The sequence below is a fragment of the Corylus avellana genome, chromosome ca7 (genome assembly GCF_901000735.1).
Source record: "Corylus avellana chromosome ca7, CavTom2PMs-1.0".
Taxonomy (NCBI): Eukaryota; Viridiplantae; Streptophyta; class Magnoliopsida; order Fagales; family Betulaceae; genus Corylus; species Corylus avellana.
In genome coordinates this window covers 24435885-24450904 of record NC_081547.1, presented here as the reverse complement: position 1 = coordinate 24450904, position 15020 = coordinate 24435885, and the positions used below count along the sequence as shown (strand labels likewise).

The 15020-nt window shown below is 34.2% G+C and overlaps 2 protein-coding genes across 3 annotated transcripts; both read left to right on the top strand.

Annotated features, from left to right (window-relative positions):
* Positions 1-890: 890 nt before the first annotated feature.
* On the top strand, positions 891-6326 carry LOC132187595 (uncharacterized). 2 transcript variants are annotated; one of them, XM_059601952.1, is made up of 5 exons: positions 891-969; positions 2420-2588; positions 3862-4969; positions 5786-5958; positions 6084-6326. In XM_059601952.1, the coding sequence occupies exons 2-5, from the start codon at positions 2455-2457 to the stop codon at positions 6196-6198; spliced, it is 1530 nt and encodes a 509-aa protein (XP_059457935.1). In that variant the 5' UTR covers positions 891-969; positions 2420-2454; the 3' UTR covers positions 6199-6326. The 2 variants fall into 2 exon arrangements, with proteins under 2 accessions (XP_059457935.1, XP_059457934.1); XM_059601951.1 differs by lacking the exon at positions 891-969 and adding an exon at positions 1027-2288.
* A 7018-nt stretch (positions 6327-13344) lies between these two features.
* LOC132188199 (cyclin-dependent protein kinase inhibitor SMR1-like) lies at positions 13345-14131 on the top strand. Its single transcript, XM_059602605.1, has one exon. It carries the CDS (start codon positions 13476-13478, stop codon positions 13857-13859), a length of 384 nt encoding a protein of 127 aa, XP_059458588.1. The 5' UTR covers positions 13345-13475; the 3' UTR covers positions 13860-14131.
* Positions 14132-15020: the final 889 nt, after the last annotated feature.

The window sequence follows — 15020 nt, the reverse complement described above, 5'->3', positions numbered from 1 at the left end:
TTATTTATTTGAAATTTCTATTTTTATATTTATTTTTTGTATTTTCTTACTTGAAGTGCTGCTACAAATATTCCAATGAGAGTCAGCACGGGGAAAATGCCTCTACTCTAGCATGTGCAATCATAGCACGATTGTGTAGACAAGTAGACAAAACGCAAATCCGAGCTTTACAAAGGATCAATCAATAAATGTGATATAAAACGGAAATAAAATAAAACAAGAAATACTATACACACTCCCCTATGACATTTCTTGTCTTATTATGACAGTGAAAATTATTATTGGATTCATAATCAAATGGGGGTGATTCATTCAAAATTTAATTATAATTTTTATTGTCAAATCTAGAAATATGCACTTAAAAATATGGACCACACTTCATATTTGGCCGTGAAAATTATCATTAAATTTTTGTCCAAAAATAAGCATTAAAAAAAAAAAAAGCATTCAAAATTCAATAAAATTGTGCGATGTGGTGGATCTCAATCCACTGAAATTCTTAAGGGAATTTCAGTTTCTGAAATTTCAGATCTAAGCCTTCTATTTTCCATCTAAGTGTTATTGTTTTGCCACGTGTCTCACTACTAATAAAATAATAAATATTTATTATTTTATTAGTAGTGATACACATAGCAAAATAATGACCATTAGATAAAAAATGTACGACCTAAAATCAAAATTTCAGAAACTGAAATTCTCTAAGAATTTCAATAGATGCGGATCCTAACTCATCACGCTCAGACTCCAAATGTCAAGTTGGGCCGAACCCAATCACAATTGAAGCCCCTTTTCCTTCTTTACCAATTACCACCCCAATCTTAAAATAATTACCGAACTCCCGCCCGCCTCTGGACCAATGGGAATGTAACGGATGTTTGTGGGTTACAGTGCTTTTACTCTCCGAGTGTGGTGGCAGTAGGGTTTTAAAACCCCTAAAGCCTCATCTTTCTATCTCTCTTTCGTGTCCAGGTAATACTCTCACCCTCACTACACTGCTTCTACTTGCTATGCTTCAATTTTCTGTCTATCATTTCCCTTTTCTTTTCTTTTTTTTTCTTTTTTCTTTTTCAGTTGAAATCCAATCTGAGCTTCAGGTTGATTATGTTTGTTGCTTTTGGTTGTTGGGTTTTGTATCTTTTGCCTCCTTTTATTGTGGATTATATACATGGGTGTGGTCGTTACACTGTTTTTGAGTCTATTCCTGTTAGGAACTGAACCTCTCACTCTCACTCTCATTCTCACTCTCACTCTGTAGCTCGGTGATTGTGCTAAATTCTGTCATCATTTCATAAAAAAATGTATACGCCACGTAAAGTTGAATTTAAGCATTAGAATCATTGGATTGTTGGGTTTTCTTTTATAACTGCCTGTTTTGTGTTGTTGGGTCATGAATGGGTCTGTTCATTTTTACATTTTTGTTCTGGGTCATGTCTTGTATGGGGTTCGACCACTATATGTGACTTCGACTGTCAATTCCACAAATTTTGGCCCTTCTTGACGATAATTTATTAGGAATTTTTGTTGTGTTGATTCTTTCTCCTTATTTTTTTGTGGGATGTTGGATTTTTGTTTGGAAGAAATAACTTATAATAGTTGGAGTTAATGTTTGAGTACTTTCAATTAAATTTCTGATAACATTTTGGTAATGGAGAGAGAGCTAGCATTTTGAAATTTTCGACATCTCAGTTTTTGGGCAATGAAAACTAATTATGTCTTCAACAGTTTTGTTTGTTTAACATTCGATAAAATTCTTGGGATAAACCAAAACATAGAGTTAAAGTCCAGTCTCAAACTATAAATCTGATGGGATATGTATATCCCTGGCTAATGTAGGACCATGTACTGTGAGAGGATAACTTTTGTCTTCAACCATTTTCTTCTAAGATTTGTGACTTCCCATAATCCTCAGACTCCTCCCTTTCTGCATGCTCCAGAAAGAAAATGGAGTGTTCTTTGCTGAGATAATATCACTCTGATAACTACACTATAAAGATAACCAAGTAATATTTAAGAATATACTGGAACATAACACCTGCATTACGTAAAGATCACTCTCCGGAGAGGAGATGAGCCAACATAGAACATAAATTGATTGCCGCTTGAAAAGGTGATAACAGGTAGAATTTTTCCTAGATTGTTATTATTATTATTTTTTGGGGTATTCAAGCATCTCAATACCTATATTGGAACCTGTAGAATATCAACTCCCTTGTCTTGGTCTCCTAGCATGATTGCCAGACTGGTCTACAAGGAGGCCTTCTAAACCTGCACCATAAATTTTTACAGATGTAAATTTTCTTATTTTGATTGCATTTAGACAATCATACTTATCTGATTTCGGTACTTCTAGCTTATGCATGCCAGGAATGGAGATTTTTTTGTGAACAATAATTCTCTAATACTGGTTGTGTTACTGTAGCTTTGCGATCTAAAGGTGGTGAGCTTCTAAACATCATGAATGCTGTGAAGGGTGGCTGGGTTGGGCAGACATTTGCCCTAGCTAGAGGGAATGGGCCTGAAGGGAGGAAGTCTCGGATTCGGCGTTCAAAGGAGGAGAGGAAGGCATTGGTTGAATCCTTTATAAAGAAGTAATTGCTTTATAATTTCCCTTTATTCCGAACTTAGCATAAAATAAAGTTCGGCTTTATTCCAATTGCTTTCTATGGTACCCAGTATAGATGGTATAAAGGCACTTCATAATCATGCCTGCCATCCCAGATGATTCCAACCTCTCCCTCTATGCCCTTGAAGATTGAATCTAATCCACTCTCTCTTTTCTAGTATATTCTTCTTTTATATTGTAATATTTACCAAGTAGTGCTGCTTTTTAATTGTCATCGTTTTCTTGTAGTATCTTACATTGTAATTAAGCAGGATGTGACAAGTTGCAGACAATTTGAGTTCTAGGCTATTTCTTTGATCCTTTAAAATAGAAGCCAGCTAGATACTGACTCTAACCACCTGCTAAATGAATATTTTGAAAATTTGAGAAAGTACATTTGTAGTGGATTAGTAGGTTTGTGTAGTATAATGAACTAACAAAATGATACCATTTGTTAACTCTCAGATTATGAAAAACTTTGAAGAGAGACTTTCATAAGCATCCTTTGGCTAATTGTTAGTAAGTGGCTTCTTATTCTGAGAATCATCTAATGATATAAACTATTATTCAGCTCAATCATTGTAGCTCAACTGTTAAACATATGCATTGTTTCTAGTAATAAGTAATTTCATAATTAACTAAAAGACTTCATTTTTTATTGATAGGCAAATGCAACTCATGAACCCTTAAGGGATTGAACCTGTGACTTTGCTTTCCACACTTATTTCTTGAGTGAGGAGATGCCATTTAAGACAGAGAAAATTTTCAACTTAATTGCGGTGACGAAATTCATTATAAGTTAATTACAAGGCATTCATAATGTGAATTTATTAAGAACTAAACAAATTGCTTATTATATTGGTCTATAATTGGTTGTTTTGTAGGACTGATTTTCTGTAAGTGTATATTTGGTTCAACAGATACATTTTGTCTTTTAGAAGGATTAGTTGTAAGCTAAAAGTGCAATTCCTTTTGCTCACCCTGTGACTTTCTACATATGGGCACATAGTAATTTTCTTTTATTTGTTTTTTTCGTTCTTTTTGGGAAGAGTTGTTTGATGGCTACAATTGAAAATAGGCTAACAAGTTACTTTTATTGTATTTAGGTGTACTTTTAGAACATATATGTCTCAATTAGTTTTCTTGGATGAATTGATTGCACATTTCTGTAAGACTAAATTTCTAGTTTTTATTTGCCATATTCTTGTGAAAATGAATACTTGCTAGATATACCATTTATTTGGTAAACTTGCTTGCAGGTATCAAAAGTCAAACAAGGGAAATTTCCCATCACTTAATCTCACGCACAAGGAAGTTGGCGGGTCTTTCTACACTGTACGAGAGATTGTTCGTGATATAATCCAGGAAAATAGAGTGCTGGGTCCTGCTAAGTTGAGTCCAGAGGAACAGAGTAGTTATCAGCTCTTGGAACAAGATCCACTGTATTCAATTGCCACAGATCCTCAAACTCTGTTGTTAATGTCCAATGAAACTCATCTTGTATCCAATCATCATCAAGATACAAGTGAAGAACAGATCTTATGTTCTGATGAGAATGATACTGGACATGACATTCAGACATCTGATAATGGGCGAATCATAAATGGAAGTCAGGTAGATGTGAAAAACAGGTCTGATGGACCAACTTGTGTAGAGTTGCAGGTAAGTGAACCTTCAGAATCTGACAAACATCTTGAGGAAGAATGGGCAGCATCAATGACCAAAATAACACCTGCAACAGCAGAGGAAGAGCAAGTCTTAGTTTCTGATGGGCATTGCACTGTACCAGAACATCAGATACTTGACAATGGGCAAACCGTCCATGGAAGTCAGCTAGACATTGAAAACAAAAACTCCATTCAACTGAGATGTACTGAGAACCATGAAGCTGAACCTTCAGAAAAAGAGAGGAATATTGAAGAAACACTGGCAGCATCTGAGGCTAAAGTAAATCCTACAGATGTAATAGTAGAGGTGTTCCCATTACAGCCTGTTACTAAGACCACTGATAGCGTGGAAGGGATTTTAGAAGAACCAAGAGATTTAGATAATTGTTTAGAAGAAAAAGAGATTGAAAAGGTTGAGTGTGAACCAGGCAGTGGTAGCTTTCTATCTGATGGAATGAATTCCTCAAAAAATTCTAATTTGGGGGATGATAAATCAGTGGCAAACCTTTCAGGTCCAGTGGACAAGGAAGTAGTAGAAGACCTTGCAGAGCCATCATTGGAAAGCTTAAATGGCTCAACGCCTGGAGAAGGTATTAAGCATGATAGTCAGAGCATCAGAGTTCTTGAAGCTAAAGTATCTTGTGATGATGTTGGAACACCCGAAATGTTTGAGAAAAGCCAGGAACCTACTGTACCTAAGGTGAGTTTGTTGTTGAAACATGTGCATGTGTGTGCGTGAACATGCATTTGAAAATTTTAGAGTTCTTAATTTTTTTTCAAATTATATTGTAGTGAATGAAATCAGCAAGTTGCTGATATCTGTTAGCTTTTTGTTGGCTATAAAAATGAAACACAAATGGGGGAATTTTTTTGTATTGCCTGTCTGTATCCTTAGTGTTCAGTCCGTGAAACATGCTACAGATGCTTTTCTACTTTTAAGACTCAAATTTTCTTAGGTGATCACCTAAGTTTTGTGCTTGTATGTAGTGCATAGCTCATGCTTGAAGGTTGACTTTGCATATATGCGTTTGCAGCACATACGCAAATAGGATTTCATCTTATATGTATTAAAATTTTCATTTTTTCATCTTTCAATGATTTTATTAGACTACAAAGTAACCCCTAAATTTATATCTGAAGTTGGAAATATTCAATCTTTCTAGATAATTGGCTTTTCTATAAATCTTTTGGTGCTGCAGTTCATTTATACCTTTTTCTTTATTAATGTTGAAATGTTTGTCTTGAAAATAGTTGGATATGGTGCTTTTCTGAAAGCGTAATGCTATGTACCAACTTTCTATCTGGATGGAAAGTTGGTTCATAGCGCATTACTCTTTCTGAAATCGTTGAAATTATTTGCTGAAATTGTAATGAAAATGTTGTAGGTGCCTGAACAGGTTTTATGGTTTAGGGGGTTCTAAAACTAGTTTATTCACTTAAAGAGGTGATGCATCTAGTTTGCACAAGAAAAGAACATTTGCTAGTGGAATTTATGTACGGCAATGTCCTTTTGCAGGCTGTAAGTGCGCCTAGTGGCATCCATACCAATATTCCCAATGGTGTTTATACCGGCAGTAGTAGTGTGGAGGCAAATACCTCCCAGACAATTGTGAACCAACCTAAAGCTGATCTTCAATTCAGTGGCGACTCCCAGAAAGGAACCAAACCAACTTTAGATAGAATAAATCTGTAAGTATCTCTTGTAACTCCATATGGAAATTTGGCACTTGGATTTTGTAATGCTCTGTTATTCACAAATTTTGAGCATTTAAACAGGTTGATTTACTTGCCTTTTGCTTTGTTTATTTGGACAGTGAATCTTGGGAAGGGACAACTAGAAGATCTGCAAAACCAGAAACAGAAACTAATCCAATTTTGGCCACTTTTAAAGCATTTATAGCTGCCTTTATTAAATTTTGGTCTGAATAAACGCTTGTAGACTGTAGTTGCATGTTTTGATCGTGGATGTAGTCTTATGTAGAGCTATATGCCTGCTAGATAGTGCTTGTTGTCACTTGGGTGATTCTTATATTAAATTGTGTGGTCGTTTTCTTTTATTTTTCCTCTTTTGGGGGGTCAATTCGAATTCGAGGTTATTTGAACGAATTAGGATTCTCTCCAGTTCATTTATCTAGTTAGTTATAGTTTATGGGTATTTTTGTCCCCTCAAAAAGTGAAAAGACAAAAATACTTTTTCAGTATAACTAACTGAATATTTTCCGGTTCATTAGAACTGGAGAAGACTATTCTCCCATTTGAACACGCCAACTAGATTTTTTTCAACATGGATGGTGAAGGTGAGACTTTTAGTTTTCTAATACAAAACCAAGAGACTTTTCCAATCCAATTAGGTGGCTGAGCTGCTAGGCAATGTCCCATGAAGGGCCCAAACTCCCTTCACCACACATTTTCTCAAACCATTTTTCCAGTAGGCAACTAAATAAATGTGTACCTTATGTCTTGCTTCTTTAATATATATATATATATTAACAAGGATTGATTCAAGGGCTATTATCATGTGGAATAATTGTGTGGGTTGTGCTTGGTTTGCCTCATTATTAGCTCTATACGAATAATTGAATATCCTACGCAAGGATTCGAATTTGGTTGAATGTTCATGATGGGATAATGATGTCCACACTCCACTATTGTTGATTGTACATTTCTCTCAAAGCATTTTCACATGTGAAGAAAATTCCAAATAAAAATGAAAACGATATAACATATAAGAGTGGCATAAGGTTGAAAAATACCAATCCAAGTTTGATGGACCTACTTAATGAAGTTGAAATTTATAAGTATTTCGGGATTAATCTATGAATCGACATCCCAGCATGAAAATATATATATATATATATATATATATATATATATATATTAAAAAGAAGAAGAAGAAGAAGAAGAAGAAGAAAACAATTTGTGAAGTATGAAAGTCGTGAAAAATCTCGTTGCAGATGCTATTCAATGACAGCTTAACAACTAGCAAGTATCCAAAGAACCCTCTTTTATTAAATAAATTAAAATGGGTTTGGTTTGGTCGAGTTTTAATTATAATTGGATTTGTTGGGATTGAAATGTGTCTCACTAATTTCAACGAGTCCAATTTCGGACAAGATTTGGCATAGGTGCCGTAAAAAAATTACGATTTCTTGTATTTTTTTAGTAGTCCAAATTTATAATATTACTTTCTTTTTTTCTTATGAAAAGCTTGAAATTGTCTCCAAGAGGTAGCTCAATCGACTAGGACCACACTTAATGAAGTGGAGGTCACTAGTTTGAATCTCCCTTCCCCCTCTTGTGCGGACATGTCAAAAAAAAAAAAAAATGAAAAGCTTGAAATTAAATCTAGACTTATTTTTTAATTTTTAATTTTTAATTTTTTTATAGTATCTAAGCCAGAGTATAACTTTTATAAGGAGGTGGTGTAAACTACCTTCTTTATGCCCATCAATAAAAAGCTGCCACCTAAGATTATTGTACAAACCCAAATAAAAACAAAAACACCAAATTATTTTGGTTTATTCTTTTTTTTTTTTTTTTTTAAGAATATTTGCAGCAGCCACCTCCGCCCATGGGGTGGCTCGCCGACCACCCCATGGCCTGGGGGTGGCCAATGGGGGATGGGGTGACCACCCAGCCACCCCATCAATTTTTGTTTTTTTTTTTTTTTTAAAAAAAAAAATGATTTTTTAGGGTTTAGGTGGAATAATCTGGTGTGATAGCATTTTTTTCCTTAAATTTAGGTTTATTCTATAATGCTTAGGTATCACTTGATTTTTTTAAGAATATTTGCAGCAGCCACCTCCGCCCATGGGGTGGCTTGCCGACCACCCTATGGCCTGGGGGTAGCCAATGGGGGATGGGGTGACCACCCAGCCACCCAATCAATTTTTTTTTTTTTTTTTAAATGGTTTTTTAGGGTTTAGGTGGAATAATCTGGTGTAATAGTGTTTTTTTCCTTAAATTTAGGTTTATTCTATAATGCTGAGGTGTCACTTGATGAGTGATGAACATAAAAGGGTGGGTTTACACCACCTTCTTATACAAGTCACTCTCATCTAAGCCAAATCTTGACGGACATGAAAAACTACTTCAATTTGTCTTTAGCTTTTAGAGAAAGACTGAAACACTTTGGTTCTGTCATGTTACGTCTTTTCTTTTTTCTATTATTGTATTTATTGCTTTTATAAATACAGTAGATATACGCATTTAGAAGATACTTCATGGCCATTAACTCAAGGACGGGTGGTTTACAATTGCTGTAAAAGTAATAAATAAATAAAAACCATATTTTGCTTCTGCAGATCCTTCATATATATTTAATTTCTGAGAGAAGTTATGAAGGTAGTAATTACTCCCATAAATGTCAATGGTTTCGTTTTCACTTGCCTGCCCTCAATCGTAGGTAAGACTTTAGTAAATTTTAGTGCCCTTTCAACTACCTCAATATGTCTTTATTTTTAACTTTTTACTTGCCTCTATGCTTCTATAACTTCACAGCAAGAAATTTACCGTGATGGAACAAGACTTTTTTTTTTTAATGTCCTGAATGGCCAAAGCATTAATGAGAAGCCAAGTCTAAATTTTAAGCTTGGAGGGAGTTTGTCACTTGCCTCGTAGTAACAAGTAAAAGAAAAATATAGATAGAATTTTTATCACAACTTTCCTACAAACCGATAACGCAATTCACGTCATACTCACAACGCTATTTGATAATTAATTAATTTATTTGTCAAATTTTGTTGCTCTATTTTTTTTTATATCCATATTTAACCACATGAATTTCCAATATTGGTTATAAATTCTTTTTATTTTTATTTTTTTAGTTTGAATTGCCTATACCTTGAAATCTTGATTGATCAATATATAGCCACTGTCCCTTCACAACAATATATATATATATGAACAATCCTTGCGATGAAGAGACACCAATCTAAATCCTGTCGTTATATTAACTCTCGTGGTCCTTAAACAGTTGACATGATGACATGACACATTCCTCAAAGCAAGCAATTGTAATATTGCTTCATCATTTTAGTAGCTCGATCTACTCTAACGGTGGAGGCTTTACGTCCATCAAATCCATTAAAGAGGCTTTATTTTCATCTACTCATCTCAACAAATTAATTAATTCGTCAAAAAATAAAAATAAAAAGAAAAGAAAACCAAGTAAAAGGACATACCAGCTTTATAATTAAACATTACTGATCACCTGTAACAGTACTCCATTTATTGTTCATAAATCTGTATCAGAAATAGCTTAATATATATATGTGTCATCACCTTTTCAGCAACTTTGTTTTAAAGGAGAAACAGCAGAGGAAGATGATGATGATGATGGAGCTATGGTAATAAAGAGTACGTACAAGATCATCATGGTGGTTAACTAAAGAGTACACGTGGTGTGTCTGTTTGTGGTTAATTTTGATCTTCAGAATTAATTTAGTATTAGTTAAGAAAATAAAAATAAAACATTTAATTAGAAACCAATATTCTAACAAGCCCGCCTAAGTTGCATATATCTTTATTCTTTATCAATTTTTACAGATGGGGTTGGTGATCATCATGAGAAAAAACAAATTCTGATCACCTCAGCAATATTTTTCTGCTGTTGTTTTTATAATTAATTGATGATTCAGAATACCACTAATTGGATGGTTGAACTTTAATTATATATTAAAGATCATTTTGATGATTCAAAAAATATTTTGTTTTAATAATAATCATATATAGATTATTATTATTACCTCACTAGTACAATTACATATTTTCGTACACTGGCAAACTATTACGTTAATATATATAGACAGAACGACGAACATTAAGAAAAGAAGGATCCGGCCTACATGCTGTAGTTTAATCAACGTTTAAGATTGAATCTTAAAGTTGACTTATTTTTAGAAACTTTTAATAAGATAGATAAAATGAAGAGAGATTTTGAGAAATTCAATCTTGATCGTTGATGAAACTACATCATACATGCTATTATTTTAATAACAAATCCTAAGAAGAATTATATGACCTACATACCAAGGAAGGATTATAGGTCCGTTTGGCAAAGTTTTTTTTTGCCCTTTTTTACTGTTCATGCAACTTTTTTTTTTTTTTTTTTTAAAAAAAAAATTAACATTATATATATATTCACTTTTTATATCACATTAGTCACTTTTATTACTACTCAAATAAAAAAAATCACTATAAAACAGAACTTTTTCTTTTTAAATATAAAAAATTTAAAATTTTATATCACATCAGCTATAGTTTGAAGGCAAAAATACTTTGCCAAACATACCCTAACTTTTACTGTTGTTTTTTTTTAATAGAAATATAGGTCACATTTGCACATATGAGGATATGTCTATTTCATGGTCTACATTAGAGTTTACAAATTTAAAATTTGAAATGTTGTGACATCATGTACACCATTAGATGTAATAAAACAAAAATTTTGACTGTAAAATAATTCATCTCCATTTCACTAAATCATTTTTTTTAAAAAATGCTCGAATTAGTAGTGTGGGCAAATAATGTTAGAGATTCTACATGGAACTTACTTATCTAGATAAGTGTCTAGATAGTTTAAAATTTACTTGGGCAAGTGATGATGCCCAAATGGGATCTCTTTGACTGCAATTCCTCTTAATTAGCAGATGAACATGGGGGGCATGCTTAATCACATGTTAGCTAAAGAAGAAGTCATGTGATTAAGCAAAAACATTCCTAGAATTATAGAGCTAAAGAAGAGTTTGTCTTGAGTGAGCAAAGAAGCAAGGAAATGGAATCAATCTAGAGAGGTAAACTGTCTACTTTATGCTCTACTTTTATTTTTGGGTGGGTTACTTTATGCTACTTCAAGTGAAACATATTTTTGGTGGCATGTGGACATGTGATACATATGCTGGCAGGCTTTTTAATAGGCAGTAGGGGGGGGATTATATATATATATGTAAAAAGATGATTAATTAAGCTCAAGATCTAGTGGGCATGCAGTCAAAGAAGATGAACAAATCAATCAATCTCTCCCTCTTTTTGCTCCTATCTTTTTGTGATTTGGTTCTTCTTCATAAAACAGAAATCCTGATTCAAGGCTTCTTCTGAACTCCTCCTCCCTCTTTGGATCTGGGTTTATTTCTTTTTTGTGTGGAAAAAGAGTGAGAGAGAATATATAAAAATAAAACTGAATTAGGAAAAAAAGGTTATTAAATTGTTAACCAAACTTGACATGAGGAATAAAGTGGTATGGTTAACGAGGTAGGATTTAGAATGTCCTTGTCTGCCTTATTACCTCATCAAAACGTACACTTGCATCGAAGTTTACGTTGCCGTTACCTCGGAGTGCATACAGTTTAATTTCCTAACAATCATGTTGCACGTGTCTCCCTAATCACCATCAATATATATATATATATATATATATATATATATAGTATTTATGTATTTATTTTTAAGAAAATAAGAAATTCTTTCTTAAATAATAATGTGTTTTGCAGGTTTTTTTATTTTTTATTTTTTTAAAAAAGTGTTATAATGTAACATAAATGTAAAAATTATTTTAGTATGTTTTGGAGGTGCTGCTTCATAACGTATTTATTTATTTTAAAAAGAGCAAACAAAAATAAATATTTTTTTTTTAAAAAAAAAAAATTAATATTGAAAACGCGGATTATACTATTTTGAAGAAGAAAAAAAAAACAAATTTGATAATATTCAAATATAAATGATTAAGAAATAGTTCCACGGACACGTGTCCTTCCCTGGGGCATTATTGCCTGGAATTGGTTGCGAGTTGCGAGATAAATATAATAGCTAGCTAGGCACCCAACCCATTATTAAAAGGGAAACGTAGAATTGACCTTTCGATAAGCTCATGATTAACGGTGAAAACCAAGGTGGAAGCGGTGGGTAGAAGTACTAGAAGGAATCAGACACGGGGACAGTTCACGTGGAAAGATTCATTGTGATAATGGGTTGGTATTTGGTAAACCCAATCCAAACCAACTTCCTCTATTTTATACGGAGCCACCCACAGATAGATCTGGTTGGTTGCTGCCTCTCTCTATTCAAACGGTATCCTATGCATCTTTCATCTTTCATCTTTCATATATCTTCCAGAGACAAAGATACAATTGCACCCCCAATCTGCCGTTTTCTACACCCTATTCCCTCCACGCTCTTCCATCCGACTGAACACCACGCTCGATCTCCCACCTCCACCCACCAAATCATTATTAATACTCTCTAACAACCAAATTAAACTCCAGTCCAACACATTAATTAAGATATCAAAATTGATGTGTACAATGACGCACCTTGGGAGCGCGTGGGATGGAATTGGGGCAGCAAAGTTACCACCTTTTGCCTCTAACGTAAGATTTACGTTGGGGAAAAAGCAAAAGGGCATGAAGCCAGATCATGCAAGGCGGTTTTATCCTCAGAAAACGGCATTGACACGCAACCCCACCAACAACAGTTTTGTCAAATTGTTGATAAAACTTGGCTATCTATCTCTCGACGTTTTGGACACAACTGTTGTTGTTTGATCCAAGGACTAATAATAGAGATTTTTGCTTAATTACTGATCCTAATTACAGTATCAGTGTCTTATAGCTCATCTTAATTGGCTTTTAATTACTCGGTTACTCGATCTGTAATGGGAAAATTGATTAACATACTATAACAACATATGTTTGTTATTAACTATGGTAATTATTAAAATCATGGTAAAACAGTAATCACAAAGAGTAAAAAGCCAATACGCCAAAGTAAGTGGCATAGCTCAGCCAAATCTCTCAGCTGTCCCGCTGCTTCCTATCTTTAATTGTTACCTAAAGAGCCAAATATCCCACCACCCTGCCACCGTGGCATCTTATTGCCCCAAGTTAAAATTGGCAAAAATCAGTCTTTTTATTTTTAATTATTTTTTTTATTACAAGAATTTACTAGTTAAAAAAAGAAAGAAAAAAGAAAGGTATGAAAATGAAAATAAAAATAATGAGAGTGATTTCGTGAGTTTTAATGGTCATTTTCCTAAGTAGATAGAATAAAGAAGCAGCAACGACCTCTCTTTCTCTCTCTCTCTCTCTCTGTACCTGTATTTCCTTATAACGCACGCCTCCCACCCCAGCTCTTTTTTCCAACATAAATACCCGACACCTCACCTTCATTTCCAACCCTTCTTCACAGATAAACGACAACCAACGACGACCATGTCCACCGATCTCGGATTCTTGCGTGACGTGTCCAAATTCCGACTTCTCACCGTCAAGACTAGAACGACAGCGCAAGCGGCCTCCAAGGATGCAGCGGAGGACGATATTGGTGGCGGCGGAGTGGTTGAGCCACGAAAGATGGAGGAGGCCGAGTGCCAGACCCCGACATCCGAGGAACATAGAATTCCCAAGATCCTGGATTGTCCCCCGGCGCCACGGAAACCCAGAAGGGTGCCCTCATGCAAAAGAAAACTGTCGCCGGGGCAGCAGTTCTTCGAGATCGTGAACCCGGAAGAGGTCGACGCGTTTTTCAGATCGAGCTTCGAGACGATTTCTGCTATTACGTCCGCCAAGAGGAGGTGCTGCAGCCCATGTAAATGATCGCCGCCTGCCAAGGTTGAAAATTTTACACGACTATTGTTATATTATTATCATTATTATTATTTTTTCATTTCTCTTTTTTCTTTGTGTTTTTAATTTTTATATATTGTTTGTAATGGTGGAGATGGTTGATATATACGTTCACAAATATCCCACTGCTGCATGAGATTGGATTTTAGGCTCCTTTATTTGGGATCTGAATTCTGAACCTTGTTAATTATAAAGCAATTAATTTACATCACTATGAATCTCAAGAATTTTAATTTTGGTTACTAATTTTCTTAATTGGGTTCTAGAGGCCGTAGAAATCAGAAAAAGTAAATGTTTTGAAAGCATGATTCGCAGAGAAAGAGTTGATTTGGTAGCCGAAATAATTGGTTGCTTGTTTTATTTATTATTATTATTATGATTATTAAGAAGATCATGAGCTTCGATAATTAAGAATTATTTTCTTTGTTGTTGGTTAAGATTGTTGATCTGTCTTGTGTTTGACATATTATGTTGAGTGGTTAACACGGCTTCGGATTTGATTAGTTCGAATATTTTCAACGAGAGAGAGAGAGGTTTGTACGTATTGATAAGCACAAACGAATACAATGTGATCATGCGCCACCGGTGTTCTGCATTGAGTAGGATAAAAAATAAAAAAATAATAAAAATAAAAATTGTCGCTTTGATAAATGGGCCAAAATTAAAAACTGGAAAAATAAGGTTAATTAATTTAATTACATAATTTTTTGGGTCAATATTCAAGGTCGTTATAATTTTATTAACTTACGACTATTCATTTGTCAACCTTCAATTGGCATCTTTTGGCTACCTTCAACGGTAGTTATAATTTATGAAAACACCTCACCTCCAAAATGACTCTTAATAGCCAACGGCGGAGCCAATTGCAAGTGGCGAGAGGGGGGGGCGGCAAATGACCTTCTGGCCGGCCGTTAGTTGCTAGTATTAAAACTCTGTTTATAAAATCAAGAGTAATGTTATCTTTTATATATATTTCACAACATGATTTTAGTAATTGATATGAAAAGTTACTTCCCTCTATGGCTCTATCTCTGACTATAGAGACTATATTTTTTTTCTTCTTATTTATATTTTTAATTAATTAATTTAATCCTATCTTTTAATTTTGGCCCATGTGAACTAGAATCTTGG